This window comes from Hylobates moloch, unplaced genomic scaffold (genome assembly GCF_009828535.3).
Source record: "Hylobates moloch isolate HMO894 unplaced genomic scaffold, HMol_V3 SCAFFOLD_18, whole genome shotgun sequence".
In the NCBI taxonomy this organism is placed as follows: domain Eukaryota; kingdom Metazoa; phylum Chordata; class Mammalia; order Primates; family Hylobatidae; genus Hylobates; species Hylobates moloch.
In genome coordinates this window covers 7160408-7183651 of record NW_026652293.1, presented here as the reverse complement: position 1 = coordinate 7183651, position 23244 = coordinate 7160408, and the positions used below count along the sequence as shown (strand labels likewise).

Genomic DNA, 23244 nt, shown 5'->3' with positions numbered 1-23244 from the left:
ACAGCCACACCATTTTGCATTCTCACCGGCAGTGCACGAGAGTTCCAATTTCTCCACGTTTTAGCTAACACTTATTTTCTGGGTTTGTTTTTATTTTAGTAATAGCCATTCCAATGGGGATAGCCTTGAGAAGGTTTAAGCATGGTGCCCTGGGGCTCGTAAATGGGAGAGATATATGCAGGAAGCCCTCATCTAGAAGGTGACATTTGACCTGGGCCTCTAAGCATGGGCAAGAATTCTCCAGGTGGAGGAGGAAAACCACATAGGAGAAAGGCTTAATGAAAAAAGGAACAGAGAGAGACAAGAAACTGCATGGCCTGTTTAGTGGCAGTAGGTGGTTAGCACGAGCAAGAAGATAGGGTTTGCAGGGGAGGATGTCAAGATGTAAGGCGAGAGGCAGATTTAAGGGCTAGAAATTCCTCTCAGGTTTTGGACTTTGGTCAATAGGGAGCTATTGGTAATGTATGTGAAAGTGTTGTGCAAACTTCAACACACTTTATAAATATAAGAATTTAGAATACAAAGGAGAGAAATGTTTTTAAAGAAACAAACTGTGGCTGGGCATGGTGTCTTACGCCTGTAATCCCAGCACTTTGGGAGGCCGAGGCAGGGAGATCATTTGAGGTCAGGAATTCGAGACCAGCCTGGCCTACATGGTGAAACCCTGTCTGTACTAAAAATACAAAAATTAGCCTGGTGTGGTGGCATGCGCCTGTAGTCTCAGTTACTTGGGAGGCTGAGGCACAAGATAGAGAATCGCTTGAACCTGGGAGGCGGAAGTTGCAGTGAGCTGAGATCGTGCCACTGCACTCCAGCCTGGGCAACAGAGCAAGACTCAGTCTCAAAAAAGAAACAAAAGTACTAAGATCAATGCACAATGCCTATTGTGTATTACACAATATGGAAGTAGTGTCTGGCGCCCATCTAGGAGAATCCTGGGTACCATGGTGCTGGCAGTGCCCCATTCCCTCCCTGTCAGCTCCCCAATACAAGGCTAACCAAATAGCACAGAGGGCCTGCCTCTGTTGACCTCCCTGGGTCAGGAGGGCTCCTGTTGTCCGTTAAGTGGGACAATCATGATGCCATCACAATTCCCTGCAGCCTCAACCTTTTAGGCTCAAGCAATCCTCCCACCTCAGCCACCTGAGTAGCTGGGACTACAGGCTCCTGCCACCATCCCCAGCTATTTTTTGTGTGTGTGTGTGTGTGGAAACAAGGTCTTGCTTTTTTGCCCAGGCTGGTCTTGAACTCCTGGTCTCAAGTGATCCTCTTGCCTTGGCTTCCCAAAGTGCTGGGATAATAGGCATGAGCCACTGCACCCAGTGTACAATCTCGTGGTACAATAAATGTGCACCAGAAGTTCTGAGAGCCTAGTTTTTCTTTTTCTTTTCTTTCTTTCTTTTTTTTTTTTCTTTGAGATGGAGTCTCACTCTGTCGCCAGGGCTGAAGTGCAATGGTGTGATCTCCACTCACTGCAACCTCCGTCCCCTGGGTTCAAGTGATTTCTCCTGCCTCAGCCTTCCTAGTAGCTGAGACTACAGGCACGCACCACCATGCCTGGCTAATTTTTGTATATTTTGTAGAGACAGGTTTTTGCCATGTTGGCCAGGCTGGCCTCAAACTCCTGATCTGAAGTGATCCACCTGCCTCAGCCTCCCCAAGTGCTGAGATTATAGGCGTGAGCCACTGCACCTGGGTTGACAGCCTAGTTTTTAAAGTTACACACCTACCTGTCTATATGATGGTGTAGAGGTGGTCTTTGGAGGAAAGGTACAGATCTATCTGTACATGTCCCTTTTGTCTCTACAATGTTGTAGTTTTCACCACTTCATAAGAAATGTGGGAGGAAAAATTAGGTCCTCCTTCGATCTGTCATGGAATGAGCAAAAACAAAACAAAATATTGTGTGTATATATATATATATGTATATATAGTGTATATATATAGTGTGTATATATATATGTATATATATAGTGTATATATATAGTGTGTATATATATAGTGTGTATGTATATATATGTATATACAATACACATATACTACATAAATTATCTCACATATACCTCGAATATTTGGGTACTTCCTCAAAAGTTTACAAATGCTAAGATTCCAAACCCATTAATGCTCAAATGACTCTATTCATTGCCTTTAACTGTCTGTCTTAGTGGTAGGGACAGTCTCTGGAAGCTCTGAGTAAGTTGCAGTTGCAGACTATCTCCTTCTCTTGAGCCATGCACACAGGCTGGGATGGCTTCCCCAGGTCGGCCTGGCAGGTGTCAGGTAGCTGGACCACTTTCAAGGGCATTTAGGAACATAGGCTCTGACACATGTGGAAACAGATCTTCCCCATCTAGTTGTGTGATGACTGGCTGCTATTTAACCTTTCTGAGCCACAACGTTTTCAGTGATCAAAATACCAGAAATACTACTACTTAGAGCATTGTTGAGAAGATTGAATGAGATGGTTAGTATGAAACTACCTGTTGCATAGTAACTGCTCACATTTATAGAGGCCAAGTACTATGTGCCAGAAACCATTGAAAATGTGACTCCTGTATTTAATATAGGGAATATTATTTCATCCTTCATTATACAAACAGTACAATGAAGTGCAGTTAAGTATAGTAGTGAATGATGAGGTGGGATTAGAACCCAGGATTTGATTCCACCGTGCTCTGCTGCCTCAAAGTTATGTTCTCATGTGAAGCTATGGATCATTATACCCTTAGGAAATCTCTACCCATTCGACATACACATGTGTATATCTCTCCTTTACCTTTTCTACCCTTCCACTTTCATTTACTTATCTTAAGCAAGGGAGAAAAATCCAGGCATCACCAGGTCACCAGGTAAGAACCTGATGATCCTTTTGGTTGACCCACCTTGACTGTGTTCCTAGATAGTTCCCCCTTTCCTTTCCTCCTTTCCCAATCATTGTCCAGGCTGTTACTCATCTAAGTAGCAACTGATATGCCAGATATAAGCTGGGTCGGAGGGCAATGCTTTTAATACAAGGACAACAGCCTTGGAAGCCTTCTTGAATACAGGTGGATATTTGCCTCTCTTCCCTACATTTCCCATTGTAAACTGTGGATTTAGCATTAGGCATCCTGGCCGGGTGCAGTGGCTCACGCCTGTAATCCTAGCACTTTAGGAGACCAAGGCGGGCAGATCACCTGAGGTCAGGAGTTCGAGAACAGCCTGATCAACATGGTGAAACCCCGTCTCTACTAAAAATACAAAAATTAGCCAGGCATAGTGGCAGTTGCCTGTAATCCCAGCTACTCCGGAGGCTGAGGCAGGAGAATTGCTTGAACTCAGGAGATGGAGGTTGCAGTGAGCCAAGATCGCGTCATTACCCTCCAGCCTGGGCAACAAAGCAAGACTCCATCTCAAAAAAAAAAAAAAAGAATTGGGCATACTGTAGTCCTAATTACTCTCATTTGTAGTCCCTTTGGACCACATTATGTCTGTTAATGTGCAGAGGTGAAGTTTCTGTTCCCCTTTGGGTACTTCCTTCTTTCTCTTTCTATTCGCATTCTTTGCCACTGCCCCAGCTGTTCCCTGCCGTGGCATTAAACTATCAAAGGATGAAGTGCAGATGAGGGCACCGAGGGCACCGTGGGTAGGGGAAGGATTTTTCCCCTCTGGGATGTCTTAAATAAGGCATTACCAATGGCACTTGCTTTGGGTAGAATTCCTTTCTGTGAGGCAGCCGTTAACACCTTCAGAGAGAGCTAAGATAGAAGGGATGATAGAGGCCATCCTGACCAATATTTTGAGGTCATTTTCTGGGTCAGAAATTTTTGTGACTAATGAGTCTTATGTATATATATCTGTCACTTTTGCTTTGGGGGAATTTCTCATTTTATCACAGAAATACTAGCCTATGACACGAAGACTATTTCTCTCTGGCTCTAAGCCATTTTTCTTTCCAAAGGTGGGTTTTTAGTGGACAGAGCTTCTTCTGTAAATCATGCTCCTTCTTGCAATATTTTGTTTGCGGTACTAGCAGTGGATACAAAGGCTGCCTTATCTGTGTTCATGCGCAGATCCGCCAGCCTGTGGATGATCCTCTCTCATCAAGAGAGTGTTAGCTGAAAATTTCCAAGAGATCCACCTCCATAAATTTCCACCCTCTGTTACTCGTTCATAATGCCACGTCATAGTAAAACAGGAAACTTTTACTCCCTGATGGTGTGAAGGCTGGGTGGGGGAATCTTGAAGAAAAAGATTGTCACAATGTACCCTATCATATAACCCAGTCATGCAAATTAACATAGACCTATATTCTGTAACAGATTAGGCCAAGATGGAAGGAAATTGAGGTGTGGAAAATTTATGTTGCTCTAAAATGGAAAGAATAGCCCATACCTCTTCAGGCAATTCCTGCCCAGAAATAGCAGATACCGTATTTCTGCCATTAAGAAGGATATGTGAGTGTATCTCTGCTCAGGATCTACAGTAAGGACCATGAGCATGGACTTTGGGTCAGAAAGACTTGGGTCCTGTCCTTCGCTAGTGGAATGACTCTGGGAAAGTTATTTAATTTCTCTGGGAATCAGTTTTCTTGTTTATACAACAGATAAGTAAGGATAACAGTACAGACCTCATAGTGCTGTATAAGAGTAGGATAAGGTTTGGCTTTGAATGATAGAAAAACTAGACCATCAGTTACTTCAACAAGAAGGCCATTTATTGCTCTTTCATATAAAAGTCTGGGTAGGTGGTTCAGTGCTGATATGATGGATCCAGGCTCACCAGTATACAGACTCCTTCTGTCCTTTTGTTCTGTCTTCCTCAACCTGTAACCTCCACTTCACCATCCAAGATGGCTCCAGCTGTGAAATTTTTATTCCAGCCAGCAGGAAAGAAAAAAGAGAAGGAGAAGAAGAAAGACCTACTTCTTTCCATAAACCAGTTCCATTTACAAGTCATTGGTTATAACTTAATCTTATGAATGTAACCGGCTATAATGGAGGCTGCTCAAGTGGGAAATGTAATTTTTATTCCAGGCAGTCTTGTGCTTAGCTAAATATGGGGGGCTCTTTACTATCAAAGAGAGGAAAAAAAGGTATTAGCCCACCCAACTAGCAATCTCAGCCACGGATTGTCATGAGATTTAAATGAGACAACGCAGGTAGAGGGATGAGCACAGTGTTGGGCACTCAGGAAGCACTCAGCAAACATTGTCATCATCATCATCATCATCACCATCATCATCACTATCATCAGGAGAAGGTGAGGAATACTTTGAAACTATGACAAGGCATTTTCTTATTTTAACATGGTCTTGCTGCTAACGTCACCCATGGCCGCCTCCCTTTTAAGATGATTTGAGTTTCATCTTGCATGATACCTTTGAACATGCCTTCATGAAATAAAACTATATAAAAAGGAAAGCAAGGGAAAGGTGAACATAGGACTCAGGATGATGGAGTCTTGGGCCAGGAAAATGGAGGGATTGGGGGAGTGTGTGTGGAGGAATCATCTAGTTAGATGTACACTATTGTCAAAGTTCTAGTTTCTTTTTTGGGTAGTGGATTCACAGGTGCTTACTGCATTACTAAAAATAATTATTAACTAACAATAAAAGTGGAGCTGCATGGATCAATGATCCAATGACGAGAGTGTGTCATGAATCAAGGATTATAATTAATCCATTTCTATGTACCTGAGGTCCTTAAATTGTCTTTGTGTGTACTATATTGCATGGCATATGTGTTTGCATGTTAATAGTAGACAAAAATAGTACTTTCTATTTGCATAGACATTCAAGTTTTGAAGTGCTTTTACACATCCATAAAAACTGTTTATTAAGTAGTTCATTACAGATGGCTAAGAGCCTCGTGTTACACAAATAGGACTTTGGACTGCTTCCTGTAGGAAAGTATTTTATTTTATCCTTGCACAAGCCCTACAAAGTAGGCAAGGCAGATGTTATTGTCACTATTTTGCAGATAAAAAGGAAGGAACTGAGAGAGCAAGGGGCTCTCATGAGGTTACATAGCGAGTCAGTATCAGAATGGAACTTAAGACTCAGGATCTCTTGGCAAGTGCTTCTGCATTTAGCACATCTCACTCCTCAATTATTCATCCACTAGGCGTTTATTCTTTTACATGGCACACTGTGCTTATGTGTTGTGTTCATATATGTGTATGTTTTCTGGTGCTGTGTGTGCAGTTCATATAATCTCTATCCACTATGTATGTACCCTCAGAGTCCCTGTGTGCCCCTAGGCCTATTTGGCTCTTGCAACTCCGAGAGGACTCTCAGGTGGGAATTCAGTTGTCCTGTTATTCCTAGATCATCGGGTCTCACCATCTCCCCGGAACTCCAGCTAGGTAGGAAAGCAGCTTTGATATCAGGAATAGATCTGCAGGCCATGAGCACAGAGCAGAGGAGCAAACCAGCAATGTCTAAATAATGGTGATATTTAATATTTCATGATAATGTATAGTTTATACTTTAGGATGTGTTCTCATAATTACTATTTCATTTTATTCTCTCTCAGCCCTGAAAGTAGATTTTGTTGTTTTTCTCTTTTCTTTTTCAGCTATGGAGAGATGTTACATGTCTTGTCAAGGTAACCCAGCTGGAGGACAGCCTTGTCTTCGGCTCATTTGTCTCTAGATCCTGTCATCTTACCACTGTGCCTTGCTGCCTCTGAAAAGGCAGAAGGAAGTTATTCTCTTTCTAGCTTTGTGGAGAAAAGCAGGTGATACCTCAACACCAAGCCATAGGGAGCCTCCAGTGACTCTGCAAAGAAAAAAAGACCAACTCAAGACTCCAGAGCAGCCCCAGACCAGAGCCTGAGCAGTTGGAACCTTCCACCTTCCCACCTCTGCGTTCCTCTTGTCCTTGGGCATCTCCTGTGCGTGCTTCGGGGAGGTGATAGCAGTGCTATAGAAGTGGTGGAGTGAAGGTGTTTTCCCATCCCGGTGGCCTGAGGTAGTGTCTTTGTCTTTGAAGAGTCAGAGGCATCTGGGGAGCTGTCTAACCATATCTATCCTGTAGACTCGGGAGGAAGCTGCCGGCTGCTGCAGACAGAAGAGAATCCCTGTGCTTCTGGCTCCTAGGAAGGTGTCTGCCATCCTCTCTGTGCCACTGGTATCTGTCTTCTTCCCCACCAGATAACACCATCCACCGCTGCAGGGCTGAGCATGGCACCTTGTACATGGAGCTAAGCAGATGCTGCTTGAGAAGAGCATATGTTTGTGTTGGGGGAACCATGTCTCCCCTTGGTCCACAGAGCCCTGCCTGCCCCAGGAAAGGACAGCGTTGGGAGGGTAACTCCCACCCCTCACTCCTCCCCCTCATTCCTGCCTCCACAAGCATCTTCTGGGAAAGGTGAATGAGGGAAGAGACATTGGCACTTGTCCCTTACCTACCTAAGTTCTATCCCCAAGGCCCCTTCTGGAGGTGTTGTCTTCTCTCTGGGGTTTTGGGGGACCTATTAGGGGGCATGTGTGGCCATAGGTCAAGCCTCATTCTCTAACTGGCCTTACCAAGACTTAAGCTGAGGTTTTGTGTTCACCTGTCTGGGTCGCTTGCCATTTCTCAAATGTTCTGCCAGTCAGAGGTGGAAGGAGGTCGGCAGGGATGTACTTGGTCATCTCGAACCCCATCAGAATGTGTGTGGAGGCCTCCTGGCAGCTTCTATGCAGGGTCCAGCTAGATCCCTGGGCTTTTCCTGAGATACACTGGGCTAACCCACTTCTTACGGACTAATTTTTCCACATCGGAAATCAGAAGCATTCCCCAAGGCCTCCCCTTCAGTTTCGTTATCTCCTCTGACTCCGCCCACAACCTTTGAAAAGGTCTCGCTGTTCTTCCCACGGAGAGAGAGGTGCAAGGCTTGCTCAGCCTCACACAGCCAATCCGTGGCAAAGGATGGCGGGAATTCAGGTGGCCCCAATCTCAACCCATCCTCTTCCCACCCTGTATTCTTTTTAGTTTATTTACATGAAAACATGTTCAAAGGTATAATTACTAAAGTGCTCGTGGTTACACAATAATACGTCTTTACTGAAAAACAATAAATTAATGAGAAAAGAGATGCAAAAAACCTCAGAGGAAAACGTTGAAGTTAGGGAAATATTTAATACGCCCGCCTTTGGCTCACACCTTTTCCTGGGATGAATGACCCCTGTGATTCCAGCTCCCCCCCCCTCCCCCCGCCCCGCCCCAGGTCTCATCTAGCTGGATACCTATGAGCCATCCCTTTCCTTGGAAATACACCCCTCTCCCAATTCGCTGCCGCTAAGAGGCCCAGACAATTGGAGAGGAGTGGATTTTCCATCTGAATTATGCAGCTCCTTTGGCACGCCTCCCCTCTCCCTTTGCATGGCCTTGGTTAAGAACTAGGATTTCTTCGTCCCGTCTCTCTGTCCCCCAGGCAGCAGCCCCCAGCCTACTCAGCGGTCCTCCCAGCTCCCGGCACCGCGCGTCCTCCCCTTTAAGGCCCGCCCCTCCCCCCCACCACGCCTCCCCGGGCCCCGCCCCCCGCCCCTCCCCTTTAAGGACCGGCCCCGGACGCAGACGAGGCTGTGACGCGGCCGCCCGCCCGGGGCTGGGTACATTGTCGCGCGGCCGCTTCCCCCCGGCCGGGCCCCCGCCGCCCCGCGGTCCCCAGAGCGCCAGGCCCCCGGGGGGAGGGAGGGAGGGCGCCGGGCCGGTGGGCGCCCGCGGCGCGCGGCGGGACCCACGGAGCCCCGCGACCCGCCGAGCCTGGAGCCGGGCCGGGTCGGGGAAGCCGGCTCCAGCCCGGAGCGAACTTCGCAGCCGGTCGGGGGGCGGCGGGGAGGGGACCCAGAGCCGGAGGAGGGGGCGGCCGCGGGCACCCCCGCCTGTGCCCCCGCGCCCCCGGGCACCATGCTGTCCAACTCTCAGGGCCAGAGCCCGCCGGTGCCGTTCCCCGCCCCGGCCCCGCCACCGCAGCCCCCGGCCCCTGCCCTGCCGCACCCCCCGGCGCAGCCGCCGCCGCCGCCCCCGCAGCAGTTCCCGCAGTTCCACGTCAAGTCCGGCCTGCAGATCAAGAAGAACGCCATCATCGATGACTACAAGGTCACCAGCCAGGTCCTGGGGCTGGGCATCAACGGGAAAGTTTTGCAGATCTTCAACAAGAGGACCCAGGAGAAATTTGCCCTCAAAGTAGGTCTGGGGTCCGGGGAGGGGAGGCGGGGCGGGTCCCGGGCCCTGGAGCTCCACGGCGTCGGGTGCCGGTCGCGGCGCGGGGCGGAGGGGTGGCCGCGGCGGGGCGGGGCGGGGCGGCCGGGCCGGGGGTGCCGAGTGCGGCGCGGGCGGCGGGTCCCAGCACCCTTGCCTCCCTGACTGCTTCCGGCCGCTCCCGGGCGGGAGCCCTGGGACCCGCTCCGGGGACTCAGGGGACCCTGCCATTTTGGGGTTTGAGCGGGATCCAGCCGAGTCGGAACGGTTGGCTTCGCGACTTCTGCTAATTTCACTCCATCTCAAGGAAGTGATTTTGGGGGTGGTGGTTCCCTGTCCTCTCCTCCCTCCTTTTTCTTTCTCTGCGGGCACAAAAGGCCCATTACTCATTGAGCCGGTTGGTCGGTTGGTTTGGAGAAGTCGGAGCGCAGAGGTTTATTTAGCCTCGCTCCTTATTTGGGAGCCGGAATGTGTGATTTCACTTCCCCGAGCCTCGCGAGGGCAGCCGGGCCGCCTTGGGGCGCGCCGGCCAGGAGGTGTGCGGCGGGAGGGTCCTGGGAGTCCCCCGGCTGCGGGGGCGGGATTGTTTGGATCCCGGAGCTGGCCCCCTCCCACGCCCACGCGGGAGAGGCCGGTGGTGTCCGCGGCCCGGCTGATCATTGTGAACCGAGTCTGTAACCCGCGGCCGGGCCCGTGCTGATTCCGCCTCCTGGAGAGGGCCACTTGCTGTCCTGGACTCGCGCCGTGATGGGCAGTCTGAGGAAACATTATTTTTGAGCCGGGGGAGCCCATCCCTTTTCTTTCTTTAAGGGGTGTGGCGGTGGGGAGAATAAGGATTCAAGTGAGAATATCGACTTCAGAAGTTAAACACAATGGACTGGGAGGTCTCATGAGATGGGTGGGTCCCCAGTGAAGTGTGAACCGGTCTTGCAGGGTCACCAACAAGGTTTTCCTCTCACAGGGGTTTCACGTCAAACCAATCTCTAAAGGTGACACCTCAGGTCTGTTTCCCCTGGGGTGTCTCAATGATTGGAGGAGGAGAAAAATACTTCCTGTGTTATATTTTTCTCTTCCCCTTCAGCCCCCACAGCGAGCTGTATTTCAGTTATCAAGTACAAAACTCAGAAATGTGGTATGGGTGAAACTATTGGAATATACGATCAGATGTTTTAAAAAAAAAACACCAGTACTTCGGGGTTGTACGGGGCAAGCATGTTCCATTTCTAGATTTTAAGGCCTCTAGAATTATTTTCCTGCTGCTCTCATACTCAACCCTGTCAGAGTGCTCTGCTTTCTACTGTAAGTTATTGCTCTGGGATCTCGGTTGTTGTTTAGTGTTGACTGTTAGAGAGGGGATAAGTATCTTCAACACTTCAATATTTGTGCCTTAGACTTCTCTTTCCCTACTCATAACTGAAGGGAAAGGAGGAGGAGGAGTTGTTTGGATTGAGCATGGCTCTGACCTTGGGGACTGGAGTTGGGTGAATACAGTTTGACCACAGTTAACCTGTATCATTGAGGAAGTGACAGACGATCTTTACAGGAGTGTTTGCTGTCCCCTCTGAGACGCCATCTGCCTTCACCCATTAGTAGTTTGGGGACACTGGCTGTTCATTCTCTTGGATATTTGGAATATTATGTAAAGACTTCAGAACAAAAGCTCCCAACTTCTGCTCTGTATTCTGTTTAATAGACACACGCACAAAATCATTCTATAAAATGCTTTTGAGTGGCAATTCAGATTTCTCTTGTAACTAACGGGAGAGAGGTTTAGATATTTTTCTACTTTGAGTAGTTTTGGAAGGAAAAATCCAGCAGCTTGTTAAATAACACTCATAGTTTATCCCTCTCAGGTTAGAAGTGGGTGAAGAGTGAAGTCAGTCTGTTTTGACAGGCAGCCTGCTCCCAGATCTTTTAAGTTGACTCAACTGTTAAATTGTGGATTTCCCACACACGTCTTTGTGTTAAAACTTAATAATGGAGGAGGAAAGGAGAGACAAGGCATTTGGAGACTGACAGCAGTGTTAACAGCACTTCCATATCCAAATATTGGCTGAGACATAATTACAGCTGTGGGGGGAATCTGGTTCAAAGAACGCTGTTCCAGAGACACACACCAAAGAGATTTCTAGATCTTGAATTTTGATTAACCTCAGGTGCTGAGTAGTGAAATGGTTTTCAAAACCAGAAGTCTCGTGATTATAAAGCAGGAGAGGAAGATGGAGTGGGGCAAGAGGGATTACCCCCTTGGGAAAGTGCCTGAGAAAAGGGGAGGAGACCTCTGTTCTGCAGTGTGCCGAGGCCAATGCTGGGGGGCTAGGGCAGAGCTGGAGGGCAGTAGCCCAGCCTCTGCTGGGGTTCAGAAGTCTGCTATGTTGCAGCCCTGAGAGTTGATGGGAGCTGGCAGCTGCTTAGATGCTCTTCTCTCTGCCTATAGTTGGTGACCTCTTAGCCCTGTTAAGTGAAATCAGCTTTTGAAAAACAGTCCCAGCTCACCCTGCTGCTTCTCTCCCTCCACCTCAGAGAGCTCCCATTTAAATGCTTTTGGTGGGTGCTTTGACTTCACCTCACCATCTCTCCTGGCTGCTTTTGCTAAGTTCTGAGTCATGCTTCCAGTCAGAGTTGCAAGGGACTTGAGAGGTCATTTTGTCCAGCCCCCTCATTTTGCAGAAGAGAAAACCAAGGCCCAGAGTGAGGGAGTGACTTGCCCAAGGTACCATAGCCATGGTACCTTGGCAGAGGCAGGATTGGAACCCAGGTTGCCTGACTCCCAGTCTCAGGCTTCTTCCCACTTACTTCCTAACTGAGCCACAGGCTCAGGCACATGGCCACCTGCTGCTCCAGGGTGCCTCCAGCGTGAGGGGCTGTTTTGTCACCTCAGGCCCTGACTGACAAGCGAAGGGGGCTGGGTGGGTATTTGCCGCTCCTGAGCACAGTCCCCAGAGTTGGAGGGGAACTTCAACAGTAGCTCCATGCTTTTTTTTTAACCACTCCTTCCCCCTTTTAAGAGAGTATTTGATAGACACCTTACTTACTATTTTTTGTACAAGAACATGGGAATTCTATTATTTCTTTTTTGAGACAGAGTCTTGCTCTGTCGCCCATGCTAGAGTGCAGTGGCATGATCTTGGCTCACTGCAAGCTCTGCTTCCCAGGTCCACGCCATTCTCCTGCCTCAGCCTCCCGAGTAGCTGGGACTATAGGCGCCCATCACCATGCCCGGCTAATTTTTTGTATTTTTAGTAGAGACGGGGTTTCACTGTGTTAGCCAGGATGGTCTTGATCTCCTGACCTCGTGATCCGCCCGCCTTGGCCTCCCAAAGTGCTGGGATTACAGGCGTGAGCTACCACGCCCGGCCTCTATTATTTCTTTGATAAGGACACCTAGTCTCAACCCATTTGTGTATTAATTAGTTGTATCCCCCGGGAGCGTTCCTCAGCTACTTACTGCTTCACTGTGTCATGGTGACCCTTAGGTGTTAGCTCAACAAATTTAATTAAAGACTGTGTCGTTGTTCTTCTCTGCTGTGCAACTCTGATTAGGTGAAGCATGTTACTGCTTTATAAAACATAGAATGTTGTCGTAACTTATCTCTGTGTATCTTTCCATTGCGTGGATTAGAGAAAACAAGGTCCTGTGGTTTGTTTTCCTTTCCTTTCTCCAGCAGTCCTCCCTCCCTAGGTCGTGGAAGTGCCACTGCGATGTGGCTTCCTTTGTTCTGGTGAAGGGGAGATGATTGGAGCCTCATGATTATTCTGGATGCTGTTGGAGGGAAATGCCAGAACTCCCACATCCCCACAGTACAGGCACCGTCTGCTTTCCAGCATACCTCATGCTGTGTACCTGTGGAGGGCAAGACAGTGTGGCTAGGTGAGAGGCAGTGTCCCAAACTGGAGTTTGCTGGAGTTGTCACAAGGTTAGGAAAATTTCATTGACCAAGCCAGCCTCTTTTATATGCAATATGGTTACAGGTAGGTAACAGTTTGCTGAGTATCTGTCATAAGCTTAGTTGCATGGAGGATACACATGTAAAAAATGGCCTGTAAAATTTTGAGTCAAGAAACTTATTTAGAGAAGGTGAAATTAACACATATAGGCTAGGGCTGCACTGTCCAATCTGGTAGCCACTACCCTCACATAGCTAATTAAATTAAAATTAATTAACATGAATGGATTAAACTAAATTAAATTTGAAAAATCAGTTGCTAGCCACACTTCAAGTGTTCAGTAAACATGTGGCTAATGGCTATTGAATTGAACAGTGCAGAAGAACATTTTCATCCTTGTAGAAAGCTCTCCTAGACTTTGTTGGTCTGGGAGCTAAATCGTGTGGCTGGGAATAGAGGAGCTTTGAAAGAGGGGAATCTGTGGTGTCTCCAGGAGCTAAGGGAGGCTCCAGCTGGGGTCAGTGGACATGGCTGTGTCTCTGAGGAGTGAGCAAGTCTGTGAGAGGTGTGGTGACGTTGGCCTGGCTAGAACTGAGGGTAGGAACAGGAGGTCAGAGTGGTCAGGGATTGGTGGCTCAAAATTGAAGCTAACTCATTTTGTGTCAAAGCAGGCTTTAAAGTGTTTGAGGGGCATGAAGGTGTCAAAAAAGGTTAGGAATCATTGAGGCTGGGCTTGCAGAATTATGAGGGAAGGGTCAGGTTTCTGGTTTCAGAGATCCTATCCCTCCTGGCCCTAGCCCTGACCCCTGGCTCCTGCAGCAGGGCCCTTGGCATCCACTGAGGCAGGATCGAAGCTGGGTCAGCTTATTGTCCTTTTTTACTTGTGAATTCTGGGCTTTGACTGAGCTTGGAGACAATCTCCAGCTAAGATATGGGATCAGTGGCTGACAGGAGGGGAGAGACAAGCAGTTCCTGGGCCTTAGGGCCAAATATTGGTGGGTGTCTAGGAAACAAAAGGACCCCTTTGTGGGAGGAGGAAGGTATTGGAACCTGTGATGTTTCTACTACTTGGGACCTGAGAGGTTGGGCCATCCACAGTTGATGATTTTTCTTATGAAGCAGGTACAGGGGATTGGGAGGAGGGCCCGGAAGAGCCCAGCCTCAGAACTGCTGGAGGCAAACTTAATCCTTGGGCTAGGGGAGGGGCCAAAGCTCCTGTTACCCAGAGCCCAGGAGTGTGCTGAGTGGGCGCCAGGAGGAATGTCAGCCAAGATGGGGAAGAGCAGGGCACAGTCGTCTGCGTCTGAGCCATTGCCCACTTCCCAAGCAGCCTTGCCATGCTCTGAGCTGGGGTTCTTCCTGGTGGCGTGATGTCTGTGGTGCAGGATTCACTCTATTCTCCTACCTTTCCTCTACTTCAGGCCCTGCCAAGGGTCATGTGAGGTCTCTTTTCCCCCTCTTTTCCCTGCACTGTATCTTTCCAGATGGTTCTGCGTCCTGGAGAGAGGTGGATGGGCAGAGAAGAGTTGTTCTTTGCAGGGACTGCAGCTTTTCTTGGTAATGGTTTGAGGCCCAGTGGCAAAGCAACCCACACTTCATAATAACTTAGAACCCACACGCCCTGGTCATCTTTCTTGACTCCTTGCACGTCACTGAGGAAGAAGCTGGGCCAGTGCAGAAAGGTTCAGTGGCATGTCCAAGGTCTTACGTGGTGTCAGCGTCCGAGCCACATCTTGAGACCTGATTCCTTGGGACCTGCTCTTGGTCTGGGCTCCTTTGGTTTTTGGTTGCTAGAAGACTGTAGACCTGGTGGAGCAAAACTGAGCTCCACTAACGCATCAGCTAGGATCTTTCCACATAGTTTACCTTGTAAATGGGGGCATTGGTGAAGAGAAGGGGCCATGTCACTGGACAGCGTAATAATGTATGGCAGTTATAGAACCCAAATCAGATTGCTGCGTGCCTTTTCTAGTTTTTAGGAAAATACTGGTATTTTGTATTTTAAGATATATATACATATACATATATATATACAGATATAGATATGTAGAGATGAGCTTCTTACCATAGGTTATGTGCTAGATAAGAAAGCAAAAATAAGTACATAAATAAATAGAAAGGTTCCAGTGTTTGTGTGCTGCTAACAAGTTACATGACCTTGAATAGGTCAGCTAAACTTTCCAGGCCTCATTGCACTGAGGGTCGGCTCGAGCAGCTCCTTGAGCACCGGCAGGGTGAGGCAGTAGAAGGCGGTGCTGCAGGCCAGAGGTGGAGGGCAGGCAGGATAGCTTGCTGACTTGCTCCGGGTCTGACCATCAGCAGTATCTGGGTCAGCACAGACGCCCTTTCATAGGCTTAGTGCCGGGCTCCAGGGCAGCCTGTGTCCAGTTAATGAATAATCATCACTGACCAGCTGCTCCTTCTCTTGTGTGAAGACTTAGAAAGTGTTCTAGCTGGTGACTCGGCAGAGAGGATAGACTGTAATTTAGCAGGGTGTGCGTCTTCTCTTTCCTTAAAATCAGAAGAATCATAGTGTAGTTGTGGTGCAAAGTAGAGATGAGGAACTCTATTCCCCACTTGAGATTCCTTTCTCATTTCAAGTTATGGGGCATTTGAAGGCCACTGTGATTTCTGGTGCAGGCTGTGCCCTGTGCACAGGGATCTGGTTGAGGAGCTAAGTGAAGGCTGAAGTCTAGCCACTGTCCCCTTGCTCGGCTTTGTCTTTGTGTGTGGCTGGGTTCTTTCAAAGGAGTGCCTTCTTCTAATTCACCAAAGGTATAATTATGGATTAGGGGTTGTTCTTAGGTTAGAGTTGGGGACTGATTCCCAGAGCTGATGAGGAAATTAGGATTTACATTCAGGTGACCGTCAGTCCCTCAGACAGGGCTAAGTAAGAAGAGATATCAGGAATCCAAGGAAGCAGGAGGAAAAGGGGTTGCCTGGTGATGTCTGTTCTCTTTCCTCCTCTTCCTGCCCATGCGAGGCTAGAGCAGCTGTTTCAGTCCTGGAGGTTTGGACTGTGGGGTCCTGTGTGCTGGGCCGTCAGGTTTGGTGGGAGGAGGAAGAAAGCCACAGTAGAAGGAGACATAAAGTTGGGCTGGGCCTCTGGCAGTGAAAGGTTCTTGGGGTCTTTATTCTCTGATCAGTAAACACCTCTGTGTGCCAGAATGAGCTGAGACAGGGCCCCAAGGTCAGCCCATATTTGTATCTGGTGTTCTCCTCCAAGACCAGCCAAGCTGTGTGCTCATTCTGCTGGGAACCTGAGCCCTCCAAAAGGGTCATATGAAAGGGCATCTTATTCTTGAGGGACGTTTCCAAGCATCTCTCTGGCCGGTGTCCATCCAGGATTCATCTGAGAGGTGAAGAGTGGTAGCCAGAGGCGGAAGCTAGTGGCGGCCCGATGGGAGCCTTTTCTGTTTCAGAGCATATGAGGGAGCTGAGGGAGCTGTACTGTTGATGCCTTCTCTCTGGCTCATCTCCATGAAGATTCTTTTGAACCAGAAGCAAAGGTGAAGTCTCTCTGAGGGGAGGGGCTGACCAGGAGATCTACTGACTGTCCCCCTGCTGACTCCTCCACTTTCGTCCTCCTGCGGAGCTCCTTATCCTCCTGCTTGTCTACAGGGAGAAGATCGAGTTGATCGTTTGCTGCCATTTTAATGATCCACATTGTTAGGAGGCTCTCAGTACACACTGGACCTTAGCAGCCTGGCCTCCTGCCCAGGGCCCAGAACTGTTACTCAGCCCCTCTGCCCAACAGCTAAAAATAAACCTGCCACTGCTGCAGTCTCCCCTCACAGCCAGGCCCTGTTAGCTGTCCCAGTGCTTCCTGCCACACTGCTGACCTGTTTCTCTCACTTTCTGCTGATATTCTCCCTGCTTGCCCCTTTCTCTTCCAGCCTGAGCTTGGTAGGTGATTTGGGGCTAATTCACTCTTCTGAGTGCTGGGAGACGTGCTATGGTTTTTATGTCTTCAGGTGTCTAGATTTGTGTGTATGAAAGCTCTGTGAAGCTGTCCTGCTTATTCCCCAGTAGGGAAAGGGTTAGACAAAAAGGAGAGTGACCAAGCTCATCAGAGTGGATCAGACCTTCTACTGTGCTCGCCTCCAGCCCTGGCTTCCTCCAGTTTTACCTCCAAGCAGGCCTCTTTGCCAGAGTGACCTAGGGATGCTAGGACAGCCCCACATGGGCAGTCTGCCCCAGGCCTTCAACCCGACTGCCCTGTCACTGAGCATGCTACCTACCGTGTACTCCTGCCCTGTTGCTACGTTTATATTCTCCACCTCCGCAGTGTGAGGCTTTGGGCTACCACATTCAAAAGTGTGACCTCATCTTGTCAGCTTCCAAGAATAACTGGGCCCTGGCTCTCAGGACCTCCTTCCTGAGTCAGGCCATGGCACCTCTGGCCCTTCCAGCTCAGCCACATGCAGAATGTCACCGAGTGCATGGGTTTCTTCTACCTCTTGACTGTAGTATTGATGTGTGTCCATGGAGGTGTGGCCTCTTCCTCTACTCCCCAGGGATCCTGAAGACTTGTGGAGCAAGATGAGGAAAGGGGCTCAGGTAGCTAGAATATCTGCTTAGCTGATAGATACTGGGCAGAGTCTGACATTGGCATTCTGTTCTTCAGCGTGGCGTTAGTATTCTTTCTGTTTTTTTCTAATCCCTAGACAGGTGTTGATACTAATCGTGGCCTAGGAGGGCTCTATGTCTGCTTTCGGGAATTACGGTTTATTTGGGGGAAGGGGTGTATGGTGGAGAGTGATGGCAATGACAACCAAGGCATAGGACTGAGGAACCCTCTGCCTTCAGCTAGAGTTACATACTCTGACCATGTGTCTATGGCCTCCTTCTCCCGCCTCTCCCCTGGGGCCTCATTTCCTCTGCAAGGAAAGATTTATCTGCCAGGGCCCATTGGCCTGTGCAGGGGAAGAGTTGGGCGTAGTTGCTAAGTGTTTATTTTTAACTCTGACAGAAGGAGCCCCTGTCCTCAGAATAGCCATACCCTCTGTCTTTCCCTATCCCGACTGCCTTCCTTGGCTTCTGTGATTCCTAGAAGAAGGTTAGTAGGATTCTAAAGGCCAGGCTTCACAGGAGCTGGAGCAGGGTAGCTTCTCTAAGTGAGGAATCTGCAGGTTGCTCGTCATGCTTGGCTTCTGCAGAGCTCAAAGGGTCCTGCGGGGAGAGCCCTGGACACTAAAGGCCATGTGTCTGGAACTTGGAGAATCCTAGGAATGCAGGTGGCCTGATGAGGAGGCTGCATGTGCCCTGCAGCTCAGAGCAGCCTGGCTGCACAGCTGAGTTGGACAGCCCAGCGAGGGGTCATCCCATGCCTTCTCCATCCTTACAGGCACCCAGATCTCTGGCAGATGGGGAGGCCACAGGGAGAAAATGAGCATATGTAGTAACCTGCCCTGGAAACGCTTGCGCTTGCAGACACACCAAGTGCTGTCATTCCCTCTGACTGCCAGGCTCACAAGCATCATGTCCTTTCCAGCAGAGCCCACCTGGGACTCTCAGTGACTTCATACCCTTTGTGTTCTCTTCCCCTGATGTGCTCTAGTGACCTGTGCTCACAGAGAGGAGGAGGAAGGGTGGCAGTGCCCCCTCTCCTGGATCTCAAACTCTCCTGACTTTATGTATTTGATTTGGCTACCTGGGCTCGGATTCTTTAAAAGAAAATAAAATTAGGTTTGAGGTGTAACCAGAGAGGGAAGGAATAGAGAGTAGTAGGGGGTGGGATGGGTGGTTGAAACATGTGGCTAACTCTGAGAACCCTCAGTTATGGAAGGAAGGTCTTGCCCCCATGATTCTTTGGTGTGCAGTGGGGGATTAGTTTGCCCAGATCCCAGCTCTGATCATGTAGCTTCCCAGCTTAAGCCCTTCAGTGGGTCTCTTTGCCTGCAGAATACATGAGATATCCACATCTTTCCCAGATCTGGCCCTGATCTGTTTTTTTTTTTTTTGGGGGGCGGGGGGAACACATGCTTTTTTTTTCTCCCCAGCTTAAATGGCTTATATATGTTGTTTCTTTAACAGAACTGTGCTTTCCACCCCCACACCTTAGCATCTATCCATCTGCATCTTCTCTGTACCATGCCTGTCCCCCGTCCTGTCTATATCTACCTGTTCCACCCTGCACAGATGCTGCTTTTCCAGAGCCTTTCACACCAAAAGTGGGTCTTCCCATCCTTCCCCATCAAACTTGCTGATACACTCTTACCTTTTATTTCTCTAAGTGCATTTCTCCATGTGCAAGGCATCTCTCTCTCTCTTTTTTTTAACAGGAAGGCAATTTATTAACGGAAAATATTTGAGGACTCCTGTGCACAGTGACCATGGCAACACCCCTTCCTGTGTGTGCTGAGGGGTTGGGGGTGACGTCCTCAATCCGTCTGATCTTCATACCTGAGCGGGCAAGGGCCCTGAGGGCCACCTGGGCCCCAGGTCCAGGGGTCTTGGTTCTACTTCCTCCTATGGCTCGGAGTTTGATGTGTAGGGCAGTGATACCCAGCTCTGGGCCACATCCCGGGCAGCCAACATAGCAGCATGTGGTGAGGATTCATCTCGGCCTGCCTTCACCTTCATCCCACCAGTCACATGGCAGACGATTTCTTTGCCAGAAAGATCAGTGACATGAACAAAAGTATCATTGAAAGATGCAAAGATATGGCAGACACCAAATACATTCTCTCCTTCAGCCACCTGAGGTCTGAGGCTGATGACCTGTTCTTCCTTCTTTTCCTTCCCCTTTCAAGGTGCCATTTCTGCATGTTGTTTCCAGACTCTGCACAGGAATGCAAAGCACCTCTTTAGATACCGGATTGGATTGTAAATCCCTTGAAAACCTACATCTTCGTTATTTTTGTGTCATCTTATTTTCATGTAGTGACTGTATGTCCTCATTAAAAAACTCAGGCCAGGCATGGTGGCTCACGCCTGTAACCTCAGTGCTTTGGAAGGACAAGTGGGAGGATCTTTTGAACTTAGGAGTTCGATATCAGCCTGGGCAACATAACAAGACCCCATCTCTACAAAAAATTAAAAAGGTTATCCAGCTGTGGTGGCACATACCCATAGTCTCAGCTACTTAGGAGGCTGAGGTGGGAGGATCACTTGAGCCCAGGAAGTCACGGTTACAGTGAGCTATGATCATGTCAGTGCACTCCAGCCTGGGTGACAGAGCGAGACCCTGTCTCTGAAAAAAGAATCCTGGAGTATTTTGGCACTGTGCATTATACACATTATACTTAGCTGCTGAATAAAGGTGTGATAACTGAGTAATAGTGGATGCCACCGATATTAAATGTGATGTACTAGAGGTAATCCTCAGAGTCAGGGGCTGTGGCAGCCTTGGGAGTGGCATAGTACTGGGCTGTGCTCTCTGAGACTGAGCTGGGGTAGAGTGATGATCTCTCACATTGTCTGTTCTTATTCTTCTGCTGCTGAAAAGCTGCTCTTAGACAGTCTTCTGAGCATTTCTTCCCTCTACCCACTTGGATCTGCTGACTCAAGCAGGCACCTTCTATTTCTGCTTACAGAGTTCTCATTCTTACAAGGACCCTGACCACAGTTTCTCATTGATGCCTCTCCTCCTTCTCCCTGTTCCAGGGCCCCTCCTATTCCTGTTCAGTCATGGAGATGACCCTTTTGCCCTTTGGAGAACTTAACTGAGGGAGGGACAGATGTGGAGCTTGCCAACTTTCCTACAGCTCCTGGCATTTTCTAGTTAACTACAGACACGGCACAGACACACAGATGCAGTCCATGGTTTTCTATCTGCTGGTCCTGCTCCTGTGTGTTGCAAGAGGGACCAGTGTTAAACACTGTATTAGTCCATTTTGTGTTGCACTAAAGGAGTATCTGAGACTGGGTAATTTATAGAGAAAAGAGGTTTATTGCTCACAGTTCTGCAGGCTGTACAAGAATCATGGCACCAACATCTGCTTCTGGTGAGGACCTCGGGAAGCTTTTGCTCATGGAGGAAGTTGAAGGGGGAGCAGGCATGTCACGTGTCGAGAAGAGGGAGCATGGGGGTGGGGGAGGCCCTTGACTCTTTAACAACGCAGATCTTCTATGAACTCAGAGCGAGAACTCATTGCCACAAAGGAGGGCACCAAGCCATTCATGAGGGATCTGCCCCCAAGACCCAAACATCTCCCACCAGGCCCCACCTCCAACACTGGGGATCATACTTCAACATGAGATTTGGAGGGGCCAAATATCCAAACTATATCAAGTACCCAGTTGCCTGGACTGAGGTCAAAGGTTTGAACCTCATGGGGCTGCTTAACTCCATGCCATAACAGATTTACACAAGAAAGAGAACCTGACACTAGACTGAAATCTGAGAGACCTGGCTACTAACTCTACCTATGTGGCCCCAAGCAAGTCCTAGGACCTGTCTGGGCCTCACTCAGTTTCCTTATTGTAAATCAACAGGACTAGACTTGACCTTGAAGGACTCCTGCACTGAAAGCCTTTCATCACTGTTGTTGCATCCGCACTACTGGGAAAATAACCTGATGCTGGGAAACAAGTGGTCGGCCTGGGTCCCAGGGAGCCTCCGGGACTAAGAGCCATCATCTCTGTTCTCAGTTTCTGCAGGACAGTGTTACTTCACCTTTCTCCTGGCTACGGTGTTTTTATTCATTCAGCCAATGTTTATAAATGTTTATTGTTCTCCATGCCTGCCTCCTGTCTTCCCTGCTGACTGGCCATCAGGAGGCCCAGATGGCAGGATTAGCTTGGAATGGCAGAACAGTCAAGGGTCATCCTCTTGGGTTTAGACCCCTTTAATACCTCTGCTATATGAGATGAGAAGAATTTAGAACATCGATTCCTTCTAGCAGCTTAGACTAGACCCCTGCCTTTCTAAGCAGGATTTGCCTGTGGGTGCCTTCTATACCCTTGAGATCCAAAGCAACTTACTGCCCAAGAAAATTAATTAGCAATGCCAAGAGTAACTTGTACAGCTTCCCTAAGGATAGCTCAAAACAGCAGATAGACTTTGATACAACATAACAATTTTCTATTATTCAGATCACTGTAGGAAACTTAGCAACTCTGTGAAGGTTTCCCAGATTAATAGCAAGTCTTTATTGAGCAGATACTATGTATCAGGCATTGTGTTAGGTGTTTTACTTACATTCTTGTTAATCCTTAAAATAATCCTTTTACTGCAAAGTGAAAGTCCCCATTTTACAGAAGAAACATGTTCATATACAGAATAATTCATTAGCAATTATTTATTGAGCACCTACTAAGTGCTAAGCATTATCTTGGGCTCTGGATATACATCAGTATATAAAACAGACAAAAAAGCTATTTGGGGGGTGGGAAGGGGGACCAGGTAGAGGAATAGCAAGTGCAAAGGCAAAAGCCTGAGGCTTATTAATGAGTGTGTCTAACTCTAAAACCTAGGCTCCCTCCAGCTCACAGTATTGCCTCTCTAATGGTCCTTTGTGACTCCATTATAATTGGGGACTTAGATGACCTAGCAATTTTAAGTTTATCCAATATTTATGGGATACTTATTTTGTGCAAATTGCTATGATGATATGAATAAGTTGTAGGCCCTGTCTTTGGAAACATACAGTTTAGAGGAACACACACCCGTGTGTATAAAAATGAATGAAAGAAGACTTCCTCTCAAAATCCAGATCATACAGTTTCTTGCATTTTTGTCATTTGACCCTTGTAGGCCAGATGGTGTGGTTCCTTGTTTTGTATCTGAAGGAAGAGTTTCAGGGAGTGGGTGCGGGGTAAGTGTCTGGGCACCAGGGTGGCCAATAAAGGACGCAGAGACACATGATGGGCTCTTCAAGGTGGAGGGGAGGAGACAGTGGGATCACTGCCTGGCATGGGCAGAAGATACTTCGTGGACACATACCTGTGACACAGCCAGGGGAGGGTGCAGATGAAAATACGTCCAGTGGGATGGTTTCTAAGGAGAAGTGTGAGGGACTCCACTGGGGCTCCCATATTTTGTCTGGCTGAGGAGGGAGAGATGCCGCCTCTCTAGGAATCTGGTAACAGGCAATGCTTGAGATTGGTGTGAACCAGCCCGTCACATAGAGCCGGGAGAAGTCACGAAGGAGGCATGAAAAAGAAATGGCTGGGCTAAAGCTGTGGCAGAGCCCTTTTTATCCTCCTTTGGGCACTCATATGGCTTCTCTTTTGCCCTGAAG

At 48.5% G+C, this 23244-nt stretch overlaps 1 protein-coding gene across 2 annotated transcripts in view; it reads left to right on the top strand.

Annotated features, from left to right (window-relative positions):
- The first annotated feature begins 8550 nt into the window (after positions 1–8550).
- MAPKAPK2 (MAPK activated protein kinase 2) overlaps positions 8551–23244 on the top strand; it is a 48501-nt gene continuing 33807 nt past the window's right edge. Inside the window, exon 1 of one of the 2 annotated variants that reach the window (XM_032136464.2) lies at positions 8551–9154. In XM_032136464.2, coding sequence (XP_031992355.1) covers positions 8876–9154 — 279 coding nt within the window. In that variant the 5' untranslated portion in view covers positions 8551–8875. The remainder of the gene's footprint in view (positions 9155–23244) is intronic. The other variant, XM_058430565.1, reaches the window with a different exon arrangement.